Consider the following 24320-nt stretch of genomic DNA (forward strand, 5'->3'; position numbering starts at 1 on the left):
CCTTCTAAACCCCTTTACCAAAAGTCCAGATGTCAGTATCACTATCCTTCTATTGTCTTAGATTCATCATCTTTGTATCATCTTCAACTCCACCCACAAATCCAATCAGTTCTACTATCATGACATATAGTAGGATAAGAGCTAAAGCCTGGAACTGGACTTATGACTCTATGGAGCAAATAAACTACATAAAGTAACTGTAAACAGCAAAAAGAAAACCTAACTATTCCATGGGAAAATTTGCATGTAACTGGGCCATCCTAAGCACTGTGCCTTCTTTGTTCTACTTCTATATACCAGCCTCAGGGCAAGTACTTTGTTCTATTACAACCTAGGACTGTCTTCTAATAAGTAAGGTCCCCCACTTTACCCAAATAAAACTTATTAATAACTATGGCAGCATGGGCTCCTTTTCTCTCAGAATGTATGCCACCCCATAATTGGCATAATTAGGGCAGAACATATGCTCTTACAAACCTCTGGCATCTGTCTACTCACAGTTTATACCTTAGTTAACACGTTCATCAAATCTCACTTAAATTATTGAAACAGGTGATGTGAATTGGCATCTCAAAAGTTCCAATCTATTGCTACCAAAGTAGTTTTCAAAAGTGCAGATTTCATTGCATCACTTCCTTCTTCAATAATTCCAACAGCTTCCTATTGTCTCTAGGATAAAATATAAACTAACTTTTAAAGCCCTTTATAACAATACCCCAAACTGCCTTTTGGTAGACATTTCTTTTACTCTTCAAAGTAGTTGAAGAATGAAGCAAAAACTATTATAAATAGCTAATTAATCGGAAAAGCAAAGGTAGGCCCCGTTCTCCAGGTACTCGGCATACTACTTCCCAGTTCTTGTCCTCTCCACTACTTAAACCTCAAACTCAACTCTTTACTTTTAATATACGCAATTACCATCGTAATAGACTGACTATTTGAAACAACACTGCAGTCTAGAAAGCAGAATTCAGTCAGCTAGAAAAGCCAAACCTTTAAGCAAAAAGCAAATAAGTAAAACTTCTTGTCTTTAAAAACAGAAATCGTAGGAGAGCCACTCAGCCTGCGTTCTCTTCCTCTCACCCAACCCGAAGGAAGGGAAGAACGATCATCAATGACAAATGACAACTGCTAAGAAGCAGCATCACAAGCCAGCTTCACGCTCAGAAGAGAACGCTCCAGCTCCTCCTCGTGGTTACCTCCGTGCTACACTTTCAGCCACAATTCTCTAGTCACATACTATAGAAATGATCCCTGAAAGTATAGTCTTAGCCAGCAACACTCTGACGCGTCCACCACAGCCAATCCCATATACTGTTAGCTTACGGCTATTTTTCCACACCTGGCTCCCACCTCCAACCGACATTACGCATCTTCTCGAACACGCACACGAACGTGCACACCCTCCACAGGCTCGTTCCCCCCCCCCCCCCACAAGCGGTCCCCAACTCTGAAAGTCACGAGTACTAATTAACATACTGCCTCCGAACAGCCAATCACGCGCAGCAGCCACTACGTGTTCAGCTCCTCCCCCTTACTCCGCCCTGTTTCCCAAGCCGAGGAAGAACCTCTCTAGAGTGGTACAGAGACGTTGCTTCCCCCGGAAGAAAAATATAAATATAAATGAAAACGTATATCTATATATAAATCTTTATATATTTAGAAATATGTATTTCTAATTCCCAGAACATTTTTTTTAGTCTGGAAGGAGGCCAAACAAGACCATCTACTGAAAGAGATCCAGGAGCCTCCAGGAGGCACAATCAGGGTGGGACCTTCAATTAATAATAAAATTTCGCTGAAAAGCGAAAGGAGCAGACTTAGAATGATGTCTAAGATGATGGAATGATATGGGGGGAGAGGTTGGAGGAACATCCCCCTCCCCTCCAGGCTGAACCAGGGGGCTTCAGGGTTTGCTGTCAAGTCTTTAATCAGACCAACAAACCTGATTTTAGGCTTTGGCCCAGACAGGAAAGCTCCCCATGAATTCGGGGCAGGCGTCCTAAGGTTAAGCCTTAGACTCAGAAATAGGGAAGAGCATGGAGGGCATTCCTGGCATGAGGCTCAGTGAAGAAGTACTTGGAGGCAGGAGATGGGAGGCCCAAGTGACTGGAACAGAGCACCCAGGACTGTGTATGGGCTAGGAAGGGTCAGGTTAGGAAAGGCTTTGTTGGCATTTTACCCCAGAGATCACAGGGAAAGGCAGGAGTCAGACCTGTACAATAGGGAGATGACTCTGACAGCTGAGTGGAAGATGGCTACTGACTACAGAAGTCCTCTGGAAACTGGATTGAGGGCCTGGTGGGTGAAAAATGAAGCCCTAAGAGGGTTGCAGAGGGGAGAGTGAGGAAGAGAGGAGGAAAAAGAGGGGGGGAGGCTGCATGAATGGAAAATGGTGATCCCTAAGGATAACAAGGAGTTGGGAAGAGAGGAGAGAATGAATCATTTCAGATATGCTGACTTTTAAGTTATCTAAGGGTCATCCAGCTTGAGATGTCCAACAGACAACTAAAGATCTAAGATTAGAGGTCAAGGATGAATAAGTGGAGCTAAGAGTCAGGGACCTGGCAATGATCCCTGGGAGCCCATAGAGGAGGAAAAAAAGAGGGCCCAGGATGGAGCCTTGTGGGATACCCAGGATTAGAAGATGATACCTGGATGAAGGTCCTCAGGGAGTTGGAAAACTAGCTAGGAGAAACAGGAGAGAACAGTCACAGTGACCTACAGAAGAGGCCAATGAGAAGGGTCAGAGGCTCCTGAGAGATCAGAAATGAGGCCTAAAGAGATGGATCCACTTTGGAAGGCTCAGCTCCCCTGGAATGATTCTCTTACAAGGCTGGCTAGAGGAAGGGCCAAGGCACCACATTTCAGGTTCCCTCTTTTCCCTACTGTGAAGGTCAGTTGGTTCTGTGAAATGTGATTCTCTCTCCTGGCTCTCAGGCTTGATAATCATGCTTACTGCTTTCATTTATTCTCTTAGTTTGCTGAAATATCAGGAGTTCTGATAGATTTCAATGGTTAATGGAGTAGACTGTTTGAAATTGAGAAAATCGGAGACATGAGTTCACCATATTCTTCCCTCTCCTCAGGCTGCCCCTCCCTACTTCCCTCCCTCTAACTAGATGGCTCCTCCCCAAACCTCTAATTAAGGAGGAGGGAAGGCACGAGAATGAGGTAAGCATCCTTGCTAGGCACTTTACAAATATTACCTTGTTTAATCCCCAATTAAGGCCCTGGAAGTTAGGTGCCACTGTTTATCATGACTTTCCAGATGAGGAAATGGCATCAGAGACAGGTTCAATAATTAGCTTAGGGTCACACAGCAATTGTTTTCCAGAGTCCAGGCCCAGCCCTTCCACTAGGCAGTACTCCAGTCCTCCCTGGAAGTCAGGCCCACCCATCCCCTTGTTCCTCCTCTCTCCCTTTTCAGCTTTCTTTTATGTGCGGGTTTTCCTTTATCAAGACAGGAATCTTTTAGCTTGGGCCCTCAGCACAGTCCCTGAACAGAAGGTACTTAATGTCTGGTTTTGACTTTCAAACTTTTCAAACACAGCTACCAGACACAATGAAAGAAGTATTAATGTCAGGCAATTCCTGACACTCAAGAGGATGAGTTTTCTTCAAGAAATTGCGAATTTACACCAAATCGATGAACTACATACACTCTTTTTCCAACTGTAGGAAGATACTCAATCCTCAGCTTTTGAAGGGGTAGAATTCCTAGAAAATGCCAACTGAAAATAAATATGTAAATGTTGACACTCTGAACCGATGGGAAACATGGGTAGGGTTCCCATGACCGTCAAAAAATGAAATCTTTTGCTACAAATTGTTGAAAATACACTTTTCAACATATAATTCTTTATAGAAATACATTAATTCTGATAATACATACTTTTGCAAACACATTATTCATGAAATAACCTATAAAATTCTGGGGAGATAAGCAGTAGCTGAGAATGTGTGCAGTTGCCAATGCAAAAGTGATGTTACCGATAAAATCATTATAATACTTGAAGTCACACTCAAATGTTGAAGGTTTACTGCATTTAGTATTTATGGCAAAGGGTATTTTTTATAGCTTTGTACCATTAAGTTCTATATAAATACATTGATTGTCATGCTGAGAATGGAAAATGGTTCAGTATACTAACTGAATCCTCAAAAAAAAAAAAAAAAAAAAAAAGCCATTCTAAATATAATCTGAAAAAGGCCTTTTTAATAACACTAGTTTTCTGTACCTTTCGATCATGTATTCCAAGTTGGTCAGTCTTGCTTCACCTGCTGAAACAATATGGACAGCATAGGAACTAAGCGAGCGGTGCACAAATCCTCTGGAGTGCAAATATCTTAGTGCATCATTAATCTGGAGGAGTAAATGCACAATGACCTCCATGTGCAACACAGGAAACTGGGAACGCTGGAAATAACCAAATAGCATAGATGTTAAAAAATAAAAATTACAATCTGATGTCAAATTTGTTTTTGAAAAGCAGAATAGCATGATAAGATCTCAGCAATAGATGCTTTTAGCAAAGGATATAAAATTCATCCAAACTTCTTAAAAATACTAAAAATAATGAATCAACAAATGGCTTTAAGAGCAAGTAGAGCCACCGTCTCCTTAACTGTTCCCACTAGTCCTCCAAGACCTGCTGCAGCTCCTCCCTCCTTCCACTTTTTCCTCCAGAAGTCAATGAATTAAGGCTAATTTTCTTCACTTTCAAGGTGAAGATAAATTGGTTAAGTTTACTGGATTCAAGTTCTAATTAAACTAAATTAACGAGATTACAGAAAATAAACCTTTTTATTTTTCAAATACGTGCAGAGTTTTTAACATTCACCCCTGAAAAACTGTGTTCCAAATCTTTTTCCCTTTTTATCCCCATCTCTAGAGAGCAAGTAATCCAACACAAGTTAAACATCTGCAATTCTTCTAAACATATTTCCGCATTTGTCATGCTGCACAAAAAAAATCAGATCAAAAGCGGAAAAAAGCAAATGAAAGGAAAAAAAATCCCAAATAACAAAAAAAGGTGAAAAGATTATGTTGTGATCCACATTCAGGCCCCATAGTCTCTCTCTGGATGCAAATGGATCTCACCATCACATGTCTATTGTAATTGTCCTGAATGACCAAATTGTTGAAAAGAACCAAGTCCATCATACTTGATCATCACATAATCCTGTTAAGAGAATATATAATGTTCTACTTACTTCACTCAGCATCAGTTCATTTTGTCTCTCCAGGCTTTTCTGAAATCAGCCTGCTCAACATTTCTTATAAAACAACAATGTTCCATAACATTTATATATCATTGATGTATTGTGATTTTGGGGTCCCCTGATCTTGGGACTTCTATTCTAATGAGTGTTATGCCAGAGTTTCCCTGAATTGTTCTACCTCAGTTTCCCTGAATTATAATATCTCAATTTCCCTGAGTTAGTATGCTATGCCCCCCACTTTTTTCTGACCTAATATAAATTTCTGAACTAATATAAATTAAGACTGGGAGCTCTTACCATTAGCATTCCATAAGAGCAGATGACTCTTCTCAGCTCCATCTCTTCTCTTTCCAGACTTTCTATCTCTATTTTGACTACCTTCTTCACTCCTAACTTAACAGAATTTTATGACCCTCACCCGCAACCTGTCAGAACTGAATTTATGGTCTGCTGACTAGTGCTCTTACCCCCCTCCCCGCCCCCCCTTTGTCCCTCCAGATCCCTGAAGCCTATAAAAATTCCTGGAATTCTTTACTAATGGCTGAATGCTTAGACAGAGTCCAATTCAGACGAGGGCAATATGGATCCTGTTTTGCCCCCAGCACAATCTCTCCCTCTCAAATTAAATATTAAAAACTCTCTAATCTCTATCTTGCCTTATTTCCGGCATTACATTTTGGAGGTTCCCTGGGAATTATGAGATCTGAGAGCATGGTTAGAGATTAGAGACCCACAGGTCTTCATCTGGAGCCTTGAGACAACTGAGGTCTGGGTTCTTTGTTGGAGAGCCTGGATCTCTGGATTATTACAGAGTTTCCACTGAGACAGCAGTTTTCAGCCACAGCAAGGCTCATTGTGGACACATTCACCTTGCAGGTAAGTGGCTTTTCTGTTCTGTTCTGTTCTGTTCTGTTTTGATAGTGTTTGGGTCCCCAGAAGACAGGTTGAATAGATACTCAGTGGGAAGCTACTGGAGTGTCATCTGTTCCGAGTGACTTTTAAGACATATGTCTGGTCTGAATAAGTTGTTGGACAATAAATCTGGGTGTTTTTTAAGCACTATTTGGTTCTGGGTATCACACTGTTGGCACAAATCTGGGTGCCTCTAGGGACAATTCTGGGTTCTGGTATTTTTTTATATTTGAGTGTTTTTAAACACTATTAGGTTCTGGTGCCTGTTGTCACTATTTGGTTGTGTCTGAGTGCTTTTTGTGAAGACAGAGAATGTACCAAACTGGAGTTTGGAAGCCTATTTAAAAAGGCTCCACTTGGGATATCTTCAACATAAAGAAGATCCAACTCACTTCCAGTTGATCAATGATGGACAGAAACAACTACACCCAGAGAAGGAACACTGGGAAGTGAATGTAAACTGTTAGCACTACTGTCTATCTACCCAGGTTACTTATACTTTCGGAATCTAATACTTAATGTGCAACAAGAAAATGGGATTTACACACATATATTGTATATAGGTTATATTGTAACACATGTAAAATGTATGGGATTGCCTGTCATCAAGGGGAGGGAGTAAAGGGAGGGAGGGGATAATTTGGAAAAATGAATACAAGGGATAATGTTATTTTAAAAAATTACTCATGCATATATACTGTCAAAAAATGTATAAATTAAAAAAAAAAAAAAAAAGGCTCCACTTGAATTTCTGAGAGGAAGATTGTCAAGATGAAAACTCCCCTCATGGACATTCCTGAGATATTGCCCTTTAGCTTGTATGTGCTAAATGTCATCTCTGCGTGATTTGTTTGTCTGTTTTGTTGATTTAAGAGCTCTGTTAAACTTTTGTTCTTAAAAGAACAATAATTAAGAAATTTGGGGGGCAGCTAGGTGGCGCAGTGGATAGAGCACCAGCCTTGAATTCAGGAGGACCCGAGTTCAAATCTGATCTCAGACACTTAACACTTCCTAGCTGTGTGACCCTAGGCAAGTCACTTAACCCCAGCCTCAAAAAAAAAAAAAAAAAAAAAAAAAAAAAAAAAATTTGGCAATGATCATTTCAATGTTGCAAAGGTGCTTAGGTTTTTGACTTCTTAACCTATTTGCACTAATTTGAAATGAAAATTAAAACCCTATTCTTTTGGTTTATTGGTCTATTTTTTTATTCTGAGTATAAGATCTTAGGAATTTGTATGGATATCCAATCTTTACTACTGAAGAAAAAAGTTTTTTTAAAGCTGTATTTGATTTGATTCAGTTTAACAATAGCTTGTTAAAGCAAAACTCTGATAAGTAGCCCGAAGAGGTCACATGCCTCTAATTAGATTAAGTATGTTACTTTCTGAAACATATTTTGGGTAATTTGTAAACATTATAAGTTATGCTTTAAATTTTGTTAGCTCTGCTGAACATGTGTGTGAGTTTTAAGGAGTTATTTAGCTATTCACTATATTGTGAATCTTCAAAGTTTTGAAGGAATAGAAAAGGAAAGGAGAATAGAAAAGGATTTTGAGTAAAATAAGAAAGATTGATTTGTAGGAACAATCGAAGGTTTGAATGATTTTAGGAAGGAAGAAAGCGAAGGGGAGAGACAGAGAGAATTAAGGACAAAGCAAGTTGAGAAAAGGGAAAGAGAAGAGTTAAGTAGAGAAAAAAAAAAAAAAAAAGGAAAGTCTTTATTGGAAGGAACATTTGTTTGGAGAAAAAAAATAAACTGGTTGACTAAATCCAGAGGATTTGGAACCTTAAAAGTTAATTATAAAGAGAAGTTGAATGGGAAGGGAGAAAGGAGGAAGAATCTTTTGGCTTCAAAGGCGAAAATTCACCTTAAACCCCCACTGCTTTCTTGCTTCTTTAAAAATGGAGATAAACTCCTTGGCTCTCACTGCAGAGAGTATTTTTGTGATTTAAAGGGACAGCCTACTTTTACTGTTTTAATTGACTGAACGTTTCTTTAGATGCATAATGGTCTCCTTGTTTAAGGAATATGGTCATAAATGTGATCTATAATTTGATAGGGTTATTTCCAAAAGTTTAATTGATGGTTTTTAAAGAACCTTTTAGATTCTTTTATGTGGAAATAGGATATTCTGTATAAGTTTAATTGATTATATAGTCATCTTAAAGTTGTACCATTATTTAAAAGGCCTCTGAGAATAATAGCTTTTCTTTTGTCCTTTTGAACATGTTTCTGTTATAAACAACATGCAATTTGGGATTTTTCTATGTATTGGGTATTTTAAAGCAAAATGATCTGTGTAATGTTGAACTTAGAACCATCTTAGAACCTTATAAAAGGTAAGCTGTGAACTTTCTGGGACAAATTTCTTAATGTGATCAATTAAGGTCATGGTAAATACCTGTTTAGGATTCATCTGAAACTTTGATTAATGGGATTTGTTATTGGAGGTAAAATTTCTTGGGCCTATAATTAATATTATTTGAGAGTTTTAAAGCTCCATCTTCTGAAAATTACTGAGACAATTACCTAAAGTAAAACTGCATTAAGGCTATTTTATCCTGTATCCTGTCTGTGCTGAAGAATCAGTTTTGACTGTTTATATTATGTTATAGTTATGCTCCTGGTTTTTTTCCTCCTGGGATTGATTTCTATGATCAGAACCAATAGTCAATAGAAACCATTAATGCAATTCAATCCAATATGTAATCATTATATCCTAAAATACTTAGGTAAATGAGTATTTAGCCTGGTCATCTATCTGTTACTGGATATTTGTGTCTATGGATATTCAGGTTTTGATAATGATTGGATAATTGGCACAGTTGTCTGAGAAATCTGTTATTTATTGAGACTACAGCTGACAACCATTTGTCTGTCCTGTGACACAAGTATGTCTCCTTACATAAGAAGCTGCTGGCCAGTCTATACTGACCTCTCCACATTTTGTACCAGTCATTGTGAACCAGTCTTTCTAGCTCAGACTGTTATAACCTTTATTTGTTAGATTTGTTTTCTGTTCTAGATTTTGGTCAAATTACAGTTATATTGACCTGCTTTTGGGGACTTGGATCAGCCCTTTGGATGCTCTGAATTCTTTCAGCATACCACACACACCCCCTCTCTGGAATAGTCAACTCTTCGCCCATTCTCAGCAAGAAGCAACTCTAGAAGAGGAGACATTATCCCTACTCCTAATGGACTTTGAGCCTCTGTGATTTGAGGGAACTGAAATGATTGATGAATTACTGTTAAATTCTGACTGGGTCACTATTAATGTGTGTTTTAAGATTTGGGATGAAAATGTTGAATTAGAATTTAGGTAACTTGCTGTGAAGGAAATCTGCATTATCTAATTCATCACAATGTTCCCTTCAGAACATGTAATTGTTTGAGAGATCTTGAGATAAGTTCCTGAGTGGAAAACCCCTATTGTACTAGTCTGTTCCTATATATAAAGGAACTTTAATTCACTTTCAGGACTTATATGGGATAGTTACTCAAAAATATATTCCTCCTTGGATGATTCCTTCATTAAAAACAAAGGGAGGATAAAAGAAATAAGGGATCAGGAAAGCTCGTGGATTTTCCTCAAAATACTTGAAAGAATGGGAATCCCTACTTTCCTATTCACTTGGCCTCAGGCACTTCTGCCCAACACCCCTAACCCACCAGTTCAGATTGAATTGAAAGCCATTCCAGCAGCCTTTTTTTGTCTTTATTGCCTGCTTGGTTTATTATATAAACCCTAACTGCACTGTGATTGCTGGTTGTGTTTTAACTTTGAACCCCATTATTCCGTTGGAATTGCCCTAGCAGACTCAGTTTTAGGGACTATTTTGTGATTATCTGTTTTTAGGAAGAACCAGAAATCACCCTTGGAAATCTCCAAAGTACAAGAACCTTGTGACTGGCAGTCTCTCTGATGCGTTTCTCCAGTCCTATAACTCCAGTTCCTTAATTAGAATTTCAGCATTCTCAAAGGTATCAGGCTTCTGAATGTTTATGCTCTGCTCAGTAATCTGGATTCTTCTGTAGCAGTGTTCCCTAGCCTATGTGTTCTTCTGGGCAGGGACAAGTGGAGCAATTTCTGGCCTCAGCTTTCCTACTTGGAGCTCCTGACAGCCATGGGGTGCCTCTCCTAGCATGGGCAACACAATTGTCTTGAGCACTGTTACTGCTCTATAAGCAGATACTGAGTTAAGTACACAAACCACTATGGACCTAACTCACAGTGAATTGTCTATCTCAAACTGGATTCTGTGGCTGAGATAGTGCTCCAGAACTGCAGAGGACCTGACATGCTTGCAACAGGGAGTCTTTGTACTGCTGTTAACTCTGCTGTCAGGAAGAGACTTTTTCCTTCCCATAGGTCTTGCATTTATCTAATTTTATTTAGGCTTATTTGCGTCACATAGGGTTGGTCAAAATTATGATGCTAAGACCTCCCAGGTATCTGGGGGAAGGTGATTCAATGATTTGAATATTCAGAAGACAGTGTATGGAATATTAAGCCACAGTTTTCTTGAATTGTTCTGCCTCAGTTTCCCTGAATTATAATACCTCAGCTTCCCTGCATTACTTTCCCTGAATTATAATATCTCAATTTCCCTGAGTTGTATGCTACGTCTCTCCCCCTTTTTCCTGACCATTAGGACTGAGAGCCCTGACTATTAGTATTCCATAAGAGCAGATAGCTCATCTTAGATACCAGCCCCACTCTCTATCTTCTTTCCAGACTTCCTGCTCTACCTTCACCAGTGGGCAAAATCCTGTTAAGAGTTCTGCAAAGATTTGAGGTTCAGAATTGTCTTTTATTAGCTTTCTAAGGCTTGGAGCTTCAATTCAATTCAATTCAAAACTGAATGAGATTACTTAACTGGAAGTTTGAGCCACTCAAAAGGATTTCCAATTGAATGAGATTACTTCTCATGAATAGGTGTGGCTCCTTCCAAAGGCTAGGAGAGTTTGAGACTCAGGAATTCCCTCCTAAAAGAGGGATACAGTTTCAGGGCCCTCCCTGAAGAGGGAACCCCAAAACTGAAAATTCTTAAAGGAGAAAACCTCCTTTGACTCTGTCTCAGTGAAGTGACTCCACCCCAAGCACAGTTTCATCTTTGTTATTGGGTGGAGTCAGCTCAGTCCCGAAAACCCATTAAATTCAATTCAAATTCTAACCCTGGCTGAAACCCAGGGAGGAGCCAAACTGGGATTCCACCCTTGAGCCCCCTTCAGCTTGTAGCCAAAGATCCTATTATAAAAGAGCCAAACTAAAACCCTCTCTTTGCAGAGGTTCCAAACATGGCAGCCCTACCCTTGGCATGCCAAGGGTCCCTGCTCACTAAAATACTATTTCCAGTGCCCTCCTCTCTTTATCCTCACCTATTTCCTTAACTAGACTTTAACCAGACTTTAACCTTACTTCCAATTCCCATAATAAACCTCTTTTATCAATCTAGGTTTTTGAGTCTGTAAATTCCTTTACAGAAAACTGCTTACGCCACCACTAGACCTACCACCCTAGAACTCCCTGACCACCAGAAACCCTAATTTCATTTGGGTACCCCAAATCTAAACCTCATCATCCCCAGAGGGTTAAAGGGGACACAAGAAAAGGAAATCGCAAACCACTTCTGTGCTCCCCAAACCACATTGGAAAGCTCTGGTATGTGGGATCACCAAGAGAGCAATTGAACATTTTATTACAACAGATTCCTCTGCCTTGGGGCAGAGGCCAGGGGCTTCATGACTTCTCTTTGCAGTGGGAACTTTTGTAGAGCATCAGTGATAACTACCCAAGGAGAAGAGTGTAGGAACAAGCCGGATCAAGAATCCTAGGCATCTTAGAAAAAAGATGGGACTGTTCCCTTGAAAGGGACATCCCTTAAAATCACTATGACCTGTCATTATCCAACCATCTATTGTTATTATTAGGTTTCCGACAGGGATGTATGTACACACTGGTGAACCTAGAAGAGTTTTGCTGTTTTGCAAATTTAAAAAAACAACTAGCCTTCTGATTTTAGCAACCTCCCTCTGGGAAGTTTGGTCACTGTGATTCAATTCCCTTGGGAGCCTGCTATCCTCTGGTGGGCTGATAACATTCAATCCCTGCATAATCACACACTTCAATATCAAGAGGCCTCCCTTGAGTGCAGCCAGCTGCATGCGCGCTCTCTCGCGCTCTCTCTCTCTCTCTCTCTCTCATTATCATCTTTGACAAATACCACTCTAAACTCTTAAAAAAGTTTTAAAGGCAACAGAAAAGGGCAAGAAGTGGCACAAAGCAGAGCATAATTAGTTCTAATAAACTTATAAAGTCTTGAGTACTTCAGAATTCATTGGAGGATCACAAATTTTTCTTAATATACTTTTAGATATAGTCAGTTAAGTCTGTTGATAGAGTAGGAGGCTCCTATGTAAGTATTGTGACTTGAAGGGTCTTGAAAAACTCATCTACCCCCTAAGACTTGTCCTACCAGTCTAACAAGGTACCTATAATATCATTCTTGGAATAAAAATTATTAAGGGCCTTTTGTGCATGTGTATGTGCATTTTAAAGGGATAGGGCCCTATGTTACCTGGGACATTTGCCAACCAACAGTGGAAGAGTAAAATTATTTTAAAGTTACTTAAAATCTCCCATCTTTGCCAAGCTTGGATAAGTCCTCAAGGCATTAAGATACAGATAAGATTTGAAGGTTAGAGGGGATTAAAAATATAGAGCACTGCCAAGGCACAGTGGACAGCAGGGGAAATCACATCTTCATAAACAGCATTAACAGGCACTCATTAAGCACCCACTAGGACCCAAAGCACAAGTACTGTGAACATAATAACAAAGATACTAGCAACGGAGGAGCTTGGTAATTGCAGAGAAGTGAAAGATAGGCTTTCTGCCTTCAAAGAACTGATAACTAAGTAAGAAAGAGAAAACCAGCAGGACAGTACATCACCCTGAAAGTGAAGGTGTGCTAAGATGAATGCCCTAAGGAAAGCCCAAAGTTCTAAGTAAGTTTAAAGACAGAAGAAGTACTTCCAGCTGGCAGCATCAGGACAGTTTTCCCACATTGGGTGGCATTGGGGATGGGCCTTGAGAGAGAAAAACATTTTCCACAATCAGATATGTAGGGAGGGAAGAAGCTGGGATACTAGGCAGAGGGGAAAAAAAGCTTAAGCAGAGTTTAGGAATGGAGCAGTGCCAGGCATCTTTAGGAAGTAAAGTAAAACAGGAATACAGAAAAGACAAGGCTTCCTTGGAGCAGGGCACAGCATATTAGGCTCCCTGAGCAAGCAGAAGTGAGTGAGAAAAAAGATCAAAGAGGGCCAAAGGACCACAGAAAACCTGGAAGGGAAAGAACAGCAAAGTTAACTTTCCTATCTGCTTGGGGACTGCCAGAGACATTGTTAAGAACATACAAAGAAAATTTCCTTGAGGTAAGGGTAACAATTTTGCCCTAAGGTTGTCAATCAAAAGACACCATTATCAGGTCGATGGATGTGTGGGATCCATAAGGGCTGGCCACTGAAGCTACAAAAGTGAGCAGAGGCTGCTGGGGCATCTCCTCATTTTCCCATCTCTTCATCTCTTTTCTGAGCATGTGTTTTGCTTTCTCTTCCAGGCTCCTTGTGTACAGCATGGCAGTCCTTGGCAACAACCTGGTCCTGGCCTGTTTTTCTGGATAGGGTTGGTTCTCTGACAATCTGAGCTACATTGCTCCTAAGAAACCAGGAAGACAGCTGACAACTTGGGGTTGCTGGTTAAGCTGGATCCTTGGGATCCTTTATCTAAAGTTTGATAAGGCATGCTATCAACTTAACTTTGTCATTACATTAAAGGAGCTTGGACCTGAATTTCTTTCTTTCTTTCTTTCTTTTTTGAAGCAATTGGAGTTAAGTGATTTGCCCAGAGCCACACAGCCAGGAAGTGTTAAGTGTCTGAGACCATATTTGAACTCAGGTCCTCTTGACTTCAGGGCTAGTACTCTATCCACTGAGCCACCTAGCTAGCTGACCCTTGGACCTGAATTTCTATACCTTGTCATCTCAAACTAGACTAATACATGCAATGAAAATACCTCACTGCCCTCCAAACTCTACTAAGCTAGAATAGAGTTTATATAGGTTGGAGAGGTCAGACTAGCTCTATGTTGTGAGAGAGGAGTAGAAGACAATGAAGAGGGGTGTGTGTGTGTGTGTGTGTGTGTGTGTGTGTGTGTGTGTGTGTGTGTGTGACAAAGACTTAGACCACAGTGAATAGATAATCTATCTATCTGCTTTGTCTCTTCCTTTATTCGTGCAGCAGCCCAAGGGTAGAGTGCATAGAGAGCTGCACCTAATCAAGAAGTCCTAAATTTAATTGCAGTTTCAATCACTTAATCACTAGCTGCCTCTCAGTTTCCTTTTCTGTAAAATGGAATAATATCACTTACCTTGTTGGGAGGAAAAAAAAATGAGACATTTGCAAAGGGTTTTGTAAATCTTAAAATGCTATAAAAATGCTAACATTATCATCATACACACTTACTCAAGGGCCTACTATGAACTAAGTAGTGACTTTCCAACGATACATATATGGGAATTCTTTTTTTTTTTTTTCCTCCTGAAGGGAGAGGAGCAAAGGGGGAAGAAGACTAAAGCTGAAAAAAGTAAAAAGGAAAGAAATTAGAGAACAAAGTCTTTTAACCCTTTCATGAAGGATGCTGTACAGGGAACACAATATTAATCCGTTCATACACCAGTACGAGTTTATTTCCAGATCCTGAGACAAGCATACAGCCATCAGCTGCAGCAAATGGGGATGGCGTAATTTACTGTAAGAGAGAAAAGACTTCAAAGATCAGATACCTGATACCCTTCTCAACATATTTAAACCACAAGTCTCAGCCCTCTCCAGTTCTGATAAGAAGCCCAGCCCTGCCTGATATCTGGGCCTGCTCTGCTGCCTTTACTACAGATCCCAAAATGGATCTAGATTGAAAAGTCTTTTTGAAAAGTCTGTTTCTTCCTTGGTGGGAAGGTGAGAAGAGCAGGATCAAGGATTCTTCCTGTTCTGATACAGCAACAGATCATGTCTGGAGACAACTTGTGCAGCTTTACTGTTAAAAATTATTTTCCTATACATTATCACAATAAATTCCCCCAATAACCCCGTGGAAAGAGAATGCAGTATTTTTGCCAAGAAAACCCCAAATAAGGTCAGAAAGAGCTAGACATGACTGTAACAATAGCCCCACTCTAGATCCATGATCCTAAGGGATTTATTACATAGTTTCACAGTCATATCTAATCTAATTTTAGCACACAACACTCCCTCTCTCCTTCCCCTCTCTCCCCCTCCCAAGCAATTCGGCCTCCTTTGGTTTTTTTGGCTATCTACTGTGACCTGAACACTACTGGTATTTCAAGTCATGTCACACTTGTCTCTTACCTACTATGCTCCTGTTCTGCTATCAATAAATCAGCAAACCGAAGCTTACTGCAGTTTTGGTGAGTTGCAAAATTGAGCTCCTTCACTGTGACTCTACTGCCGTTCCACACCAAACTAAATAAGGAGGGAGAAAGCATTTTTAGTTAATTTTCCAAAAAGCAGACTGTTTCAACTGAAATCCTGTTTCCTGATAGAGAAGACTGCTACCTCACTCAGCACCCAGAGTGGTTCAGTAAGTGAACACTGATGATAACCAGTCACATTGATCTCTTCATTCTTTACTGAACATCTGTATAGGCACTAACAAAGGGAAGGAAAGTACAACTGATTCTATCCTTCTGAGAAGCAAAATCATCTTTGTCACACATCTGCACGCATAGATACTATCCTGGGTACTGAGGGAGACACAAGTTTCTTCAAGAAACTGATAGAAAAAGGTACAAAGCCAGAGACCAGTAACAACACTTGGAGGCAGAAGAAAGTCTCTGAGCTAAAGAATCTGGAGCAAACTCTAAATACATCAGGAATCTGAGGAAAGGAGAAGAAAGAGGGCTACCAGGGCACTAGGCTAAGCCTAGGAGGGTGGACGGGCTCTGAACAGAAAATGGGGGGAGGCAGAATATAAATGTTTCCTCCTGTTTTCTTATCTTTGTAACTCCTGTGCCTTGGACTAATGGACAGCAGGAGCCCTACCTGGGAGCACGACCTCTGACTCCAAAGACAATGTAAACTACCTTTCATAAATATAAACAGCAAAAGAACTCTAACCATCCCAGAGTAGAACTTGTACTTGACCCCAGGCCATCCCTTGCACCATGCCTTCCTTCTGTTCTATTTCTAGGTAATCCCAGCTTAGACTTATAGGTGGTACAGGGGTCCACCATTTTGCCCTGCTGCCATGCAGGACTGGTTTCTTGAGAGTAAACTCCCCCAATTAACTTAATTAACTCTAGTAAAATCTATTAATAACCACAATAATTAGCATCTCAGTTTTCTCTCAGATGATGTTACCTCATAATTAACATAATAAGGTTAAACAGATCTACTTCCTTACAATAGATCAAAAATACTTATTGAAGGTATTCCAGGTTCAAGAAAGAGTCCCAACTGTGCCATGAACATGCTGTTTAGTTTCTTGTTCTATTTCTACTCTGATTCAATATAAGAACATAAGATGCCCCAATACACGAAGTACTGAACAAAGCCTTGATTGAATAAAAAATTAGTTTCCTGAAACACTTCATATGCTTTAAAATCTGGAGACTGGCTTGGGACAATTTAGCTGTCAAGTATTCAGGTTGTTGACAGGTTTACTGGGATCTTTAGGATTTTTGGTTTCTTGATTATGCTTTATACTCTTGACCTGTCCAGGTTTCCCCCTCTATGGGTTATGGGTATATGAACAATTCATCTGCAAGGACAGCCATAGGCTGAGCTAGAGTTACCTGATCTTTTCTTCTTCCTTTCAAGCAACTATAATTTTTTAAGACCTACAAAGCATAGATAGAGAAATCAAGGCACCAAGTGCTAGGAAGTTCAAAATCAGTTAAGAAACAATCAATATCTTGACCTATTTCTCTATTACAACTTATACTATATTTAATAGATGACAAGAAAAGATAATGATTTGTGAACTACAAAACAAGAAAAGTCCATAATGATTTCATAAGAAATAAGCTTTCTTATGGTTGAATAAACACATCCAAAGTTCAAGACACATGTAGACAATTGATCTAAGCTCAATTTTCCTACAGTTCAGGAAGCAAATGTCCAGAGTGGACCTTAGGCACATTTTGACTTACTTTGTCATGACCATGTAGGGACCACTACAGAAAGAGAAGGTTGGTTCATCATCTGCTTGAATCACTTCCTTTTCTCCGATGACTGGGAGAGAACCCAAATAAGCCAGCTGTGTCCCTCCTGTGAGATAAAACTGAAGCCAAAACTTTTCCTCATAATGTGAAAAGGAAAAGAAAAAGCTCTAAGCTACCTAAGAGCTACAAACTTAAGTAGTTTAATGACTAGTACAATAAAAAATACAGGGCCAAATTTAAAAATGGAAAGGAACTTTAAGATCATCTTATTGTTGTGGAAACTGGGAACAGCTAGAGAGGGATATGACTGTTCAAGTGTCAGTCAATAAACAACTGAGTTAAAATTTGAACCCAACTCTCTGACTTCAATTTCTGTCATCTTTCCAACATACCACACTGCTTCGTTACATTCCCTCTAGGTCTTTTTATTTGTTTGTTTTTAATTCATTTTTATCAACGTCTTGTTTCTTATATCATCATCCTAAATGTCCTTCCCCTTGCCCTTCCCAGGAAGACATCCTGTAGAACAAATAGTATTTTTAGAAAAGAAAAAAAGTCAGGACAACTTGTTCATACTGAAAAAATCTGAAAAGATGAGTAATGTGTAGTAAATGTTAATCTCCCTCCTATAACAAAGGGGTAGCCCAGTATGCTCCCTTTATTTTTTTTTTAAGCACATACTCTGGGGTCCAAAATGTCTTCTCTCCAATTCTATTCTGTAAGTCTTGATTTAGAAAGCACTTCAAAATTCATCACTGAACAATTCAGTGCCCACTGTGAACAAAAGTACTGTGTGAAGTGCAAGGGATAATAAAAACAAAAAATGAAACTTCTTTGCCCTCAAAGAACTTAATATATTCTGGATCCAAGTAAGTGAACACAAAAATACTATAAAGTTATTTCAAGGGGAAGGGAAAGTAGTCAAGAAATGTTCCCTTTGATTTGAAAGGAGCTGAGGATCCCATGAGGTGGAGGGGAAGAGAAAGTCCAATTGGGCAATGACAAGAAAACAGGAGATAGAATGTGACATATGAAAAGTAACCAGCATGAGAATTTCATTGGAATGGAAAGAGCATGAAATGGAATAATTTGAATTAAGAGTAGAAACATAGCAAAGAGGCTGAGGGAAATGAAAAAGGGAATGGCACAGAGCCAGAAAAAGGAAGGCTTTCTGTTCCAGGCTAAGAAATTTGCTTTTTATGCTACAGTCAAAAAAGTCAAATGTTGTGGAAAGCGCCAAAAAGATAAACACTGAGAAAATGCCATCAAATTTGTTAAGGAAGGAATCCTTGGATACTTTGAAGAGGGAAGACAGGAGAATGAGTCTGAAAACCAAATTTTAGGGAACTGAGGAGACTGAGGTGAGGAAGTAGAGCAGCAGGGCTGATTGATTATTTTTTCTAGGAGCTTAGTAGTGAAGGAGAACAAATATAAAAGACAGCAACTCAAAAGGTAGAAGACAAAAGTTAGGGCAAAGGTTTAAGACAGAGTGTTGAGAACACTGGGAGGAAGGAAGAGAATGAAGATGAAAGAGAGAACTTGAAGATGAGTAAGAGATACAAAGATAGAGATACAGGCAGAGATGGAGAGAGAAAAAGAACAAACTCAAATGATAGGGAAAATCTCAGAGGACACCAGGTAATAGATCAAAGGTTCAAACAAAGAAATTAGCCTTGGAAAGGAGAAGGAAGAAAAAATGCAAGAAGAGAACAGGAGAACAGTTGTAGAGAAATTAAAGAGAACATGTAGAATGGCAACAATGTCATTTTCAAAAGTCAGTGGAGGAACAAGTTTGGGAATAGAGTTAAGAGCTTGAAGAATTAGATTTTAAAAAGCTGCTGTCACATTGTATAACATTTTCTAGCCCCCTAGAAATCTCATGCTGGTTTATCTCATAGATGTTAAGACATAAGATATATAAATTCATACTTCACAAACGTGCCAAAATGATTTTCCTCAAGTATGGGATTGGATAGAGAGAGAATGGAAGCAGAAAGACCAAGACTCCATCACTGAATACAAAATTAGACTTTTGTTTAGTTGTTAAATGATAGAACAATATTTGTAGAAGGAAAAAATTAGGGAGTAAAAGACAGAAACCTATAGAGTAACTATTATCTGACCAGGAAAACATAAGCTCTCCATGATAAAGAAAGGAAATCAGATCAGAAAAACAGAATAGAAGCTAGTGAATCTTGCCATCCACTATCAGAAGGTGCTTGATTGTGCTGGATTCTTGTGCTCTCACTGATAACTGAAAGAATGACTTATGAAATGCCCAAATAAATCATGGACTGGAATCATTCAGGAGATTACCTGTGAATTCTACCCAAACTAAGGACTTTCTTTTCTTGAAGTTAAAAAAAGGGAGAAAACTCCCTCCCACTTGGTATCTTGGGAGGCTGATGGGGAAGGAAGAGAAAATTTCTCTAAGTAGGAACTGGAGCCAAGGCATGTGACCTTTATTCAATTCACTCGATAGGTTTTATTTATTAAGCACCTACACTGACCAGCAGTTTGTTATTTTTAACATCTTACCTTCCCAAAACCAAAGCTGTAGATGTTTTTGGAAGAAACAACTCCAGATTTGAGCAGTCGGTTAGGAGAACTGTCAGGGTTTCTAAAAATGTTTAAAAAAAGCAAGGATTAGCTATTTGCATTTAGAGAAAAGATCCAGGACTGAATTTCCTAACAATCCAATTCTAATATCATTTTTCAGATATACTACTCACTTGTCACATAAAAAGTCCCACCCATTCATTTGATGAGACCAGGATGGGGTACAGGAGTATCCTACTTCCTGCTACCACTTCCAGGCCATTCTTCTACCACAGAGGTGCTTAAGCTGTGAATTTGGATGGGAAAAATTCCATCTTTATTTTCACAGAGTTTTGGCTTCTTTCATAATCCTTTGGTTTTTAATGCATTTAAAAACATTATTCTGAGAAGGCTCCATAGGCTTCACTAGACTGTTAAAGGGGCTCAGACATAGAAAAGGTTAAGGATCTTTATTCTACTACACTTCCTTAAAATTTTTTTCCTTCTTCTAAGACATGCAACCTATGTTACTTTCTCCTTGCTACTATCCACCAAACTCCAGATCACTTTCCCAGCTTTTTCAATGTCTACCTAGTCCAGAATCTTCCTCTCCACACTATCTTCTGTCCTCATCCTTAGACATTTTAATATTCATGCTGAAAAGTCCTGCCACATCAGGACTATTTTCCTCATCTTCAAAATCTCCTTATCCATCCCTCTTCAATCACAAACCATAGTGACACTCTTAGCCTTCACCATCTCCCAGAATTGCCCCATCTTGAAGATCATGAACTTTAAAATTCCACAATGTTCTAAACTTCCCCTTTTCCCAGTTTTTCTTTTACATTGGAACCAGCTCTTTGTCCTCTTTTCAATCTTGTCACTAAACTCCTGTTCTCAAAAACTTCACTCAACACTACAGCCATGCTTGATCTCATGGCTCTCCACTTTAATAACTGACTTCTGTTGAAATGACATTTCTCAACCGATTTTCTGCTGTTATTAACCTCAAGAAACTTCATCATCCAGCTTCACCATTATTCCCTGCTTCTAGGCTGAGTATAACAGAAGTTATATGATCAAGATGATTTCACTCTCTGTAAATTTATGGTGACAAGCAATGAGATAGAATGGATAAAAGGCTCACTTTGTCACTTCATTATCCTAAAAAACTAATACTACAAATTGCTGATTTGTACTGGCGGAGAGAATTTTCACTTTCAAGTTATTTACATTGTTGAAACCCCAGGCTTAGGAAAACTCTACAAATTTAAAGTATGTAACCTCATCTGAGCCTTCACCTTTACTAGCAATTCTTTCATACCACCCTTATGACTCCTTACTTCATTCCTTATAAACAATGATTCCAAATGATTCCTTTCTCAAGCCTCAAATAATATCCCCAATTTTAAAAGCAGATGACTTAGCTTTCCACTTCACTAACAAGAGGAGTTTCTTTATATCCACTTCTCAAAATTTCTCAGTATCATCACTTGTGTCTTCTTCTCTCATGCCTGAGAAGAGATATCATTGAGTACAAAGGAGACTGGCCAGCAAGAACTTAGTCTTTTTTTAAATAGTTTTTTAATTTTCAAAATATATGCAGATAATTTTCAACATTTACCTTTGCAAAACCCTACGTGTTCCAAATTTTTCTCCCTTCCTTCCCCTGGCTCCAGACAACAATTACATAAATATATGTAATTCTTCTATACATGTTTATAAGCCTTGTCCATTTGTGTTGTTTTTTTCCCCACACAAAAATATATTTTTCCTTTTTTTGTTCTTTTTTGCAATTCCTTACATATTTCCACAATTATCATGGTGCAAAGAAAAATCAGGAAAAAGGAAAAAAATGAGAAAGAAAACAAAAATATAAGCAAACAACAACAAAAAAAGTGAAAATACTATGGTGTGATCCCCACTCAGTCCCCACTATTCTCTCTCTGGGTGCAGATGGCTCTCTTCATCACAAGATCATTGGAACTGCCAATTGTTCAGTGATGAAGAAAGACATATACACTCAGAGAGAGGCCTGTGGAACTGAGTATGGACCACAACATAGCATTTTCACATTTTCTATTGATGTTTGCTTGCATTAAGTGACTTGCCCAGAGTCACACAGCTAGGAAGTGCTAAGTGTCTGAGGTCAAATTTGAACTCAGATCCTACTGAATTCAGGGCTGGTTCTATCCACTGTGCCACCTAGCCGCCCCATAGATCTGATTTTTCTTGTGCAGCAAGATAACAGTGTAAATACGTATACATATAATGGATTTAACATATTTTAACATGTTTAACATGTATTGCCCTACTTGCTATCTAAGGAGGGATGGAGGGAAGGAGGAAAAAATCTGGAACAGAAAATTTTTGCAAGGGTCAATGTTGAAAAATAATCATGCATATGTTTTATAAAAAAAAAAAGCTTTAATAAAAATAAAAACATTTTAAAAATTAAAAAAAAAAAGATCATTGGAACTGTCTCAAATCACCTTGCTGTTGAAAAGACCTATGTCTCTCAGAGTTGATCATTATATAATCTTGTTCTTGCTGTGTACAATAATTTCCTGGTTCTGCTCATTTCACTTAGAATCAGTTTATGTAAATCTCTCCAGGCCTCTCTGGAATCATCCTATTGATCGTTTCTTACAGAACAGTAATATTTCATAACATGATAGGCATCTACTCAAGTTTTCAGTTCTTTGCCACCACAAACATTTTTGCACACATGGGTCCTTTTCCTTTTATTATGATCTAAGAGCTGAGTCTTAATGAACATGTATAACTTCCTGGGACAGTTCTCGGAGTACTCTTGATTTCCTCTCCTTCAGCTATTATTTCCCTGCACCTCCTTCCCTGGGCTCTTCTCCCTCTGCCTGATGGCTCTGTCAGTGCTCTCTCCCAAACTTAAAAAGAGATCTTATTTTACCCTTCTACTCCATGTACTTCCTGCTCTATACCTCAATACCTTTTTACTGTCAAACTTCTTTCAAAAGTGATGTCACAGAGGTCTGCATTTCTGTACTTTCCACTCTTCCACAATTCTTTGCAGCTCTGAGTCCTGTCAATATTAGGCTACTCAAATTGATTTCTCCAAAGTCACCAAGGACCAACTAATCACCAGATCCAAAGGCTTTTTTTCAGTCTTCATCCTCTCTGGAGCTTTTGACCAGTTGTCAATATCCTTTAAAATATTTTTTCTTCCTTTGCCTTCCCAAATAGTAAACACTTTGCTGTTTTCAGTACCTCTAAAAAAATTACTTATCTGACCCCTTCAGTGGAATCTTGTTATCATCCCAAGACATTGAATTGAGTGTTTTTGCCTACAATTCAGTACTTGACCCTCTACCCTTCTCTTTCTGCATTTTCTCTCCAGGAAGTCACATTCACTACCATGACTTCAATTATCACCACTTTGCAGATGATTTACAAATCTATAGCTCCAGTTTTTACTACATTTCCAAAAACCCTCATTTCCATTTTCAAGTCCCCATAGAATATCTCCCTCTGAATTTCCTACTAGTATCTCAAATTCAATTATGTCTAGAATAAAACTTACTGTCTTCTTCCCAAAATCTTCTCCTTCCTCTGACTTCAATACTTTTGTTATTGGTACTGCATTTATCTAGTCTCCCATGTTAAGAACTATTTATATCTTTGACTCTCCTCTTTCTCTTACTTCTCATCTTCAGTTTTGATAACTTGTCAATTCCTCCTCTTCAGCATTTCTTACAATTCTCACCTCTTCTCTATTCTCACTGCCAAAATCTTAGGACAGGCCTTCACTGTCACTTGCTTCCATTATTGCAAAAACCTTCTATCAAGTCTCCTTGCCTCTACCATTCCTCCTTTCCAATCCAGCCTTCACACAGATGCATACTTATCTTTCTAATGTTAAGAACTAGTTATATCACTCCTCTGTTCAAAACCCTTTCCTATTTTTTAAAAATTTTATTTATAAATTTTTTGACAGTATATATGCATGAGTAATTTTTTATAACATTATCCCTTGTATTCATTTTTCCAAATTATCCCCTCCCTCCCTCTACTCCCTCTCCTAGATGACAGGCAATCCCATATATTTTACATGTGTTACAATATAACCTAGATACAATATATGTGTGTAAATACCATTTTCTTGTTGCACATTAAGTATTAGATTCTGAAGGTATAAGTAACCTGGGTAGATAGACAGTAGTTCTAACAGTTTACATTCACTTCCCAGTGTTCCTTCTCTGGGTGTAGTTGTTTCTGTCCATCATTGATCAGCTGGAAGTGAGTTGGATCTTCTTTATGTTGAAGATATCCACTTCCATCAGAATACATCTTCATACAACATACAACCAGCGATCTTCTGGTTCTGTTCATTTCACTCAGCATCAGTTGATGTAAGTCTCTC

At 38.8% G+C, this 24320-nt stretch overlaps 1 protein-coding gene and 1 non-coding gene across 12 annotated transcripts in view; both read right to left on the reverse strand.

Annotated features, from left to right (window-relative positions):
• TEX14 (testis expressed 14, intercellular bridge forming factor) overlaps window positions 1-24320 on the reverse strand; it is a 196480-nt gene that overhangs the window by 70561 nt on the left and 101599 nt on the right. For all 11 annotated transcript variants that reach the window (XM_074261938.1, XM_074261933.1, XM_074261932.1 and 8 more), the window contains exons 6-10: window positions 19922-20003; window positions 17372-17502; window positions 15570-15683; window positions 14826-14952; window positions 4242-4420 (exon numbers count right to left, since the gene is read on the reverse strand). In XM_074261938.1, the coding sequence (XP_074118039.1) occupies window positions 4242-4420; window positions 14826-14952; window positions 15570-15683; window positions 17372-17502; window positions 19922-20003 (633 nt within the window). The remainder of the gene's footprint in view (window positions 1-4241; window positions 4421-14825; window positions 14953-15569; window positions 15684-17371; window positions 17503-19921; window positions 20004-24320) is intronic.
• LOC141541937 (small nucleolar RNA U3) lies at window positions 1054-1270 on the reverse strand. Its single transcript, XR_012481955.1, has one exon. It is a non-coding gene; the product is annotated as a small nucleolar RNA U3 (small nucleolar RNA).

Source organism: Sminthopsis crassicaudata, chromosome 4, assembly GCF_048593235.1.
Source record: "Sminthopsis crassicaudata isolate SCR6 chromosome 4, ASM4859323v1, whole genome shotgun sequence".
In the NCBI taxonomy this organism is placed as follows: Eukaryota; Metazoa; Chordata; class Mammalia; order Dasyuromorphia; family Dasyuridae; genus Sminthopsis; species Sminthopsis crassicaudata.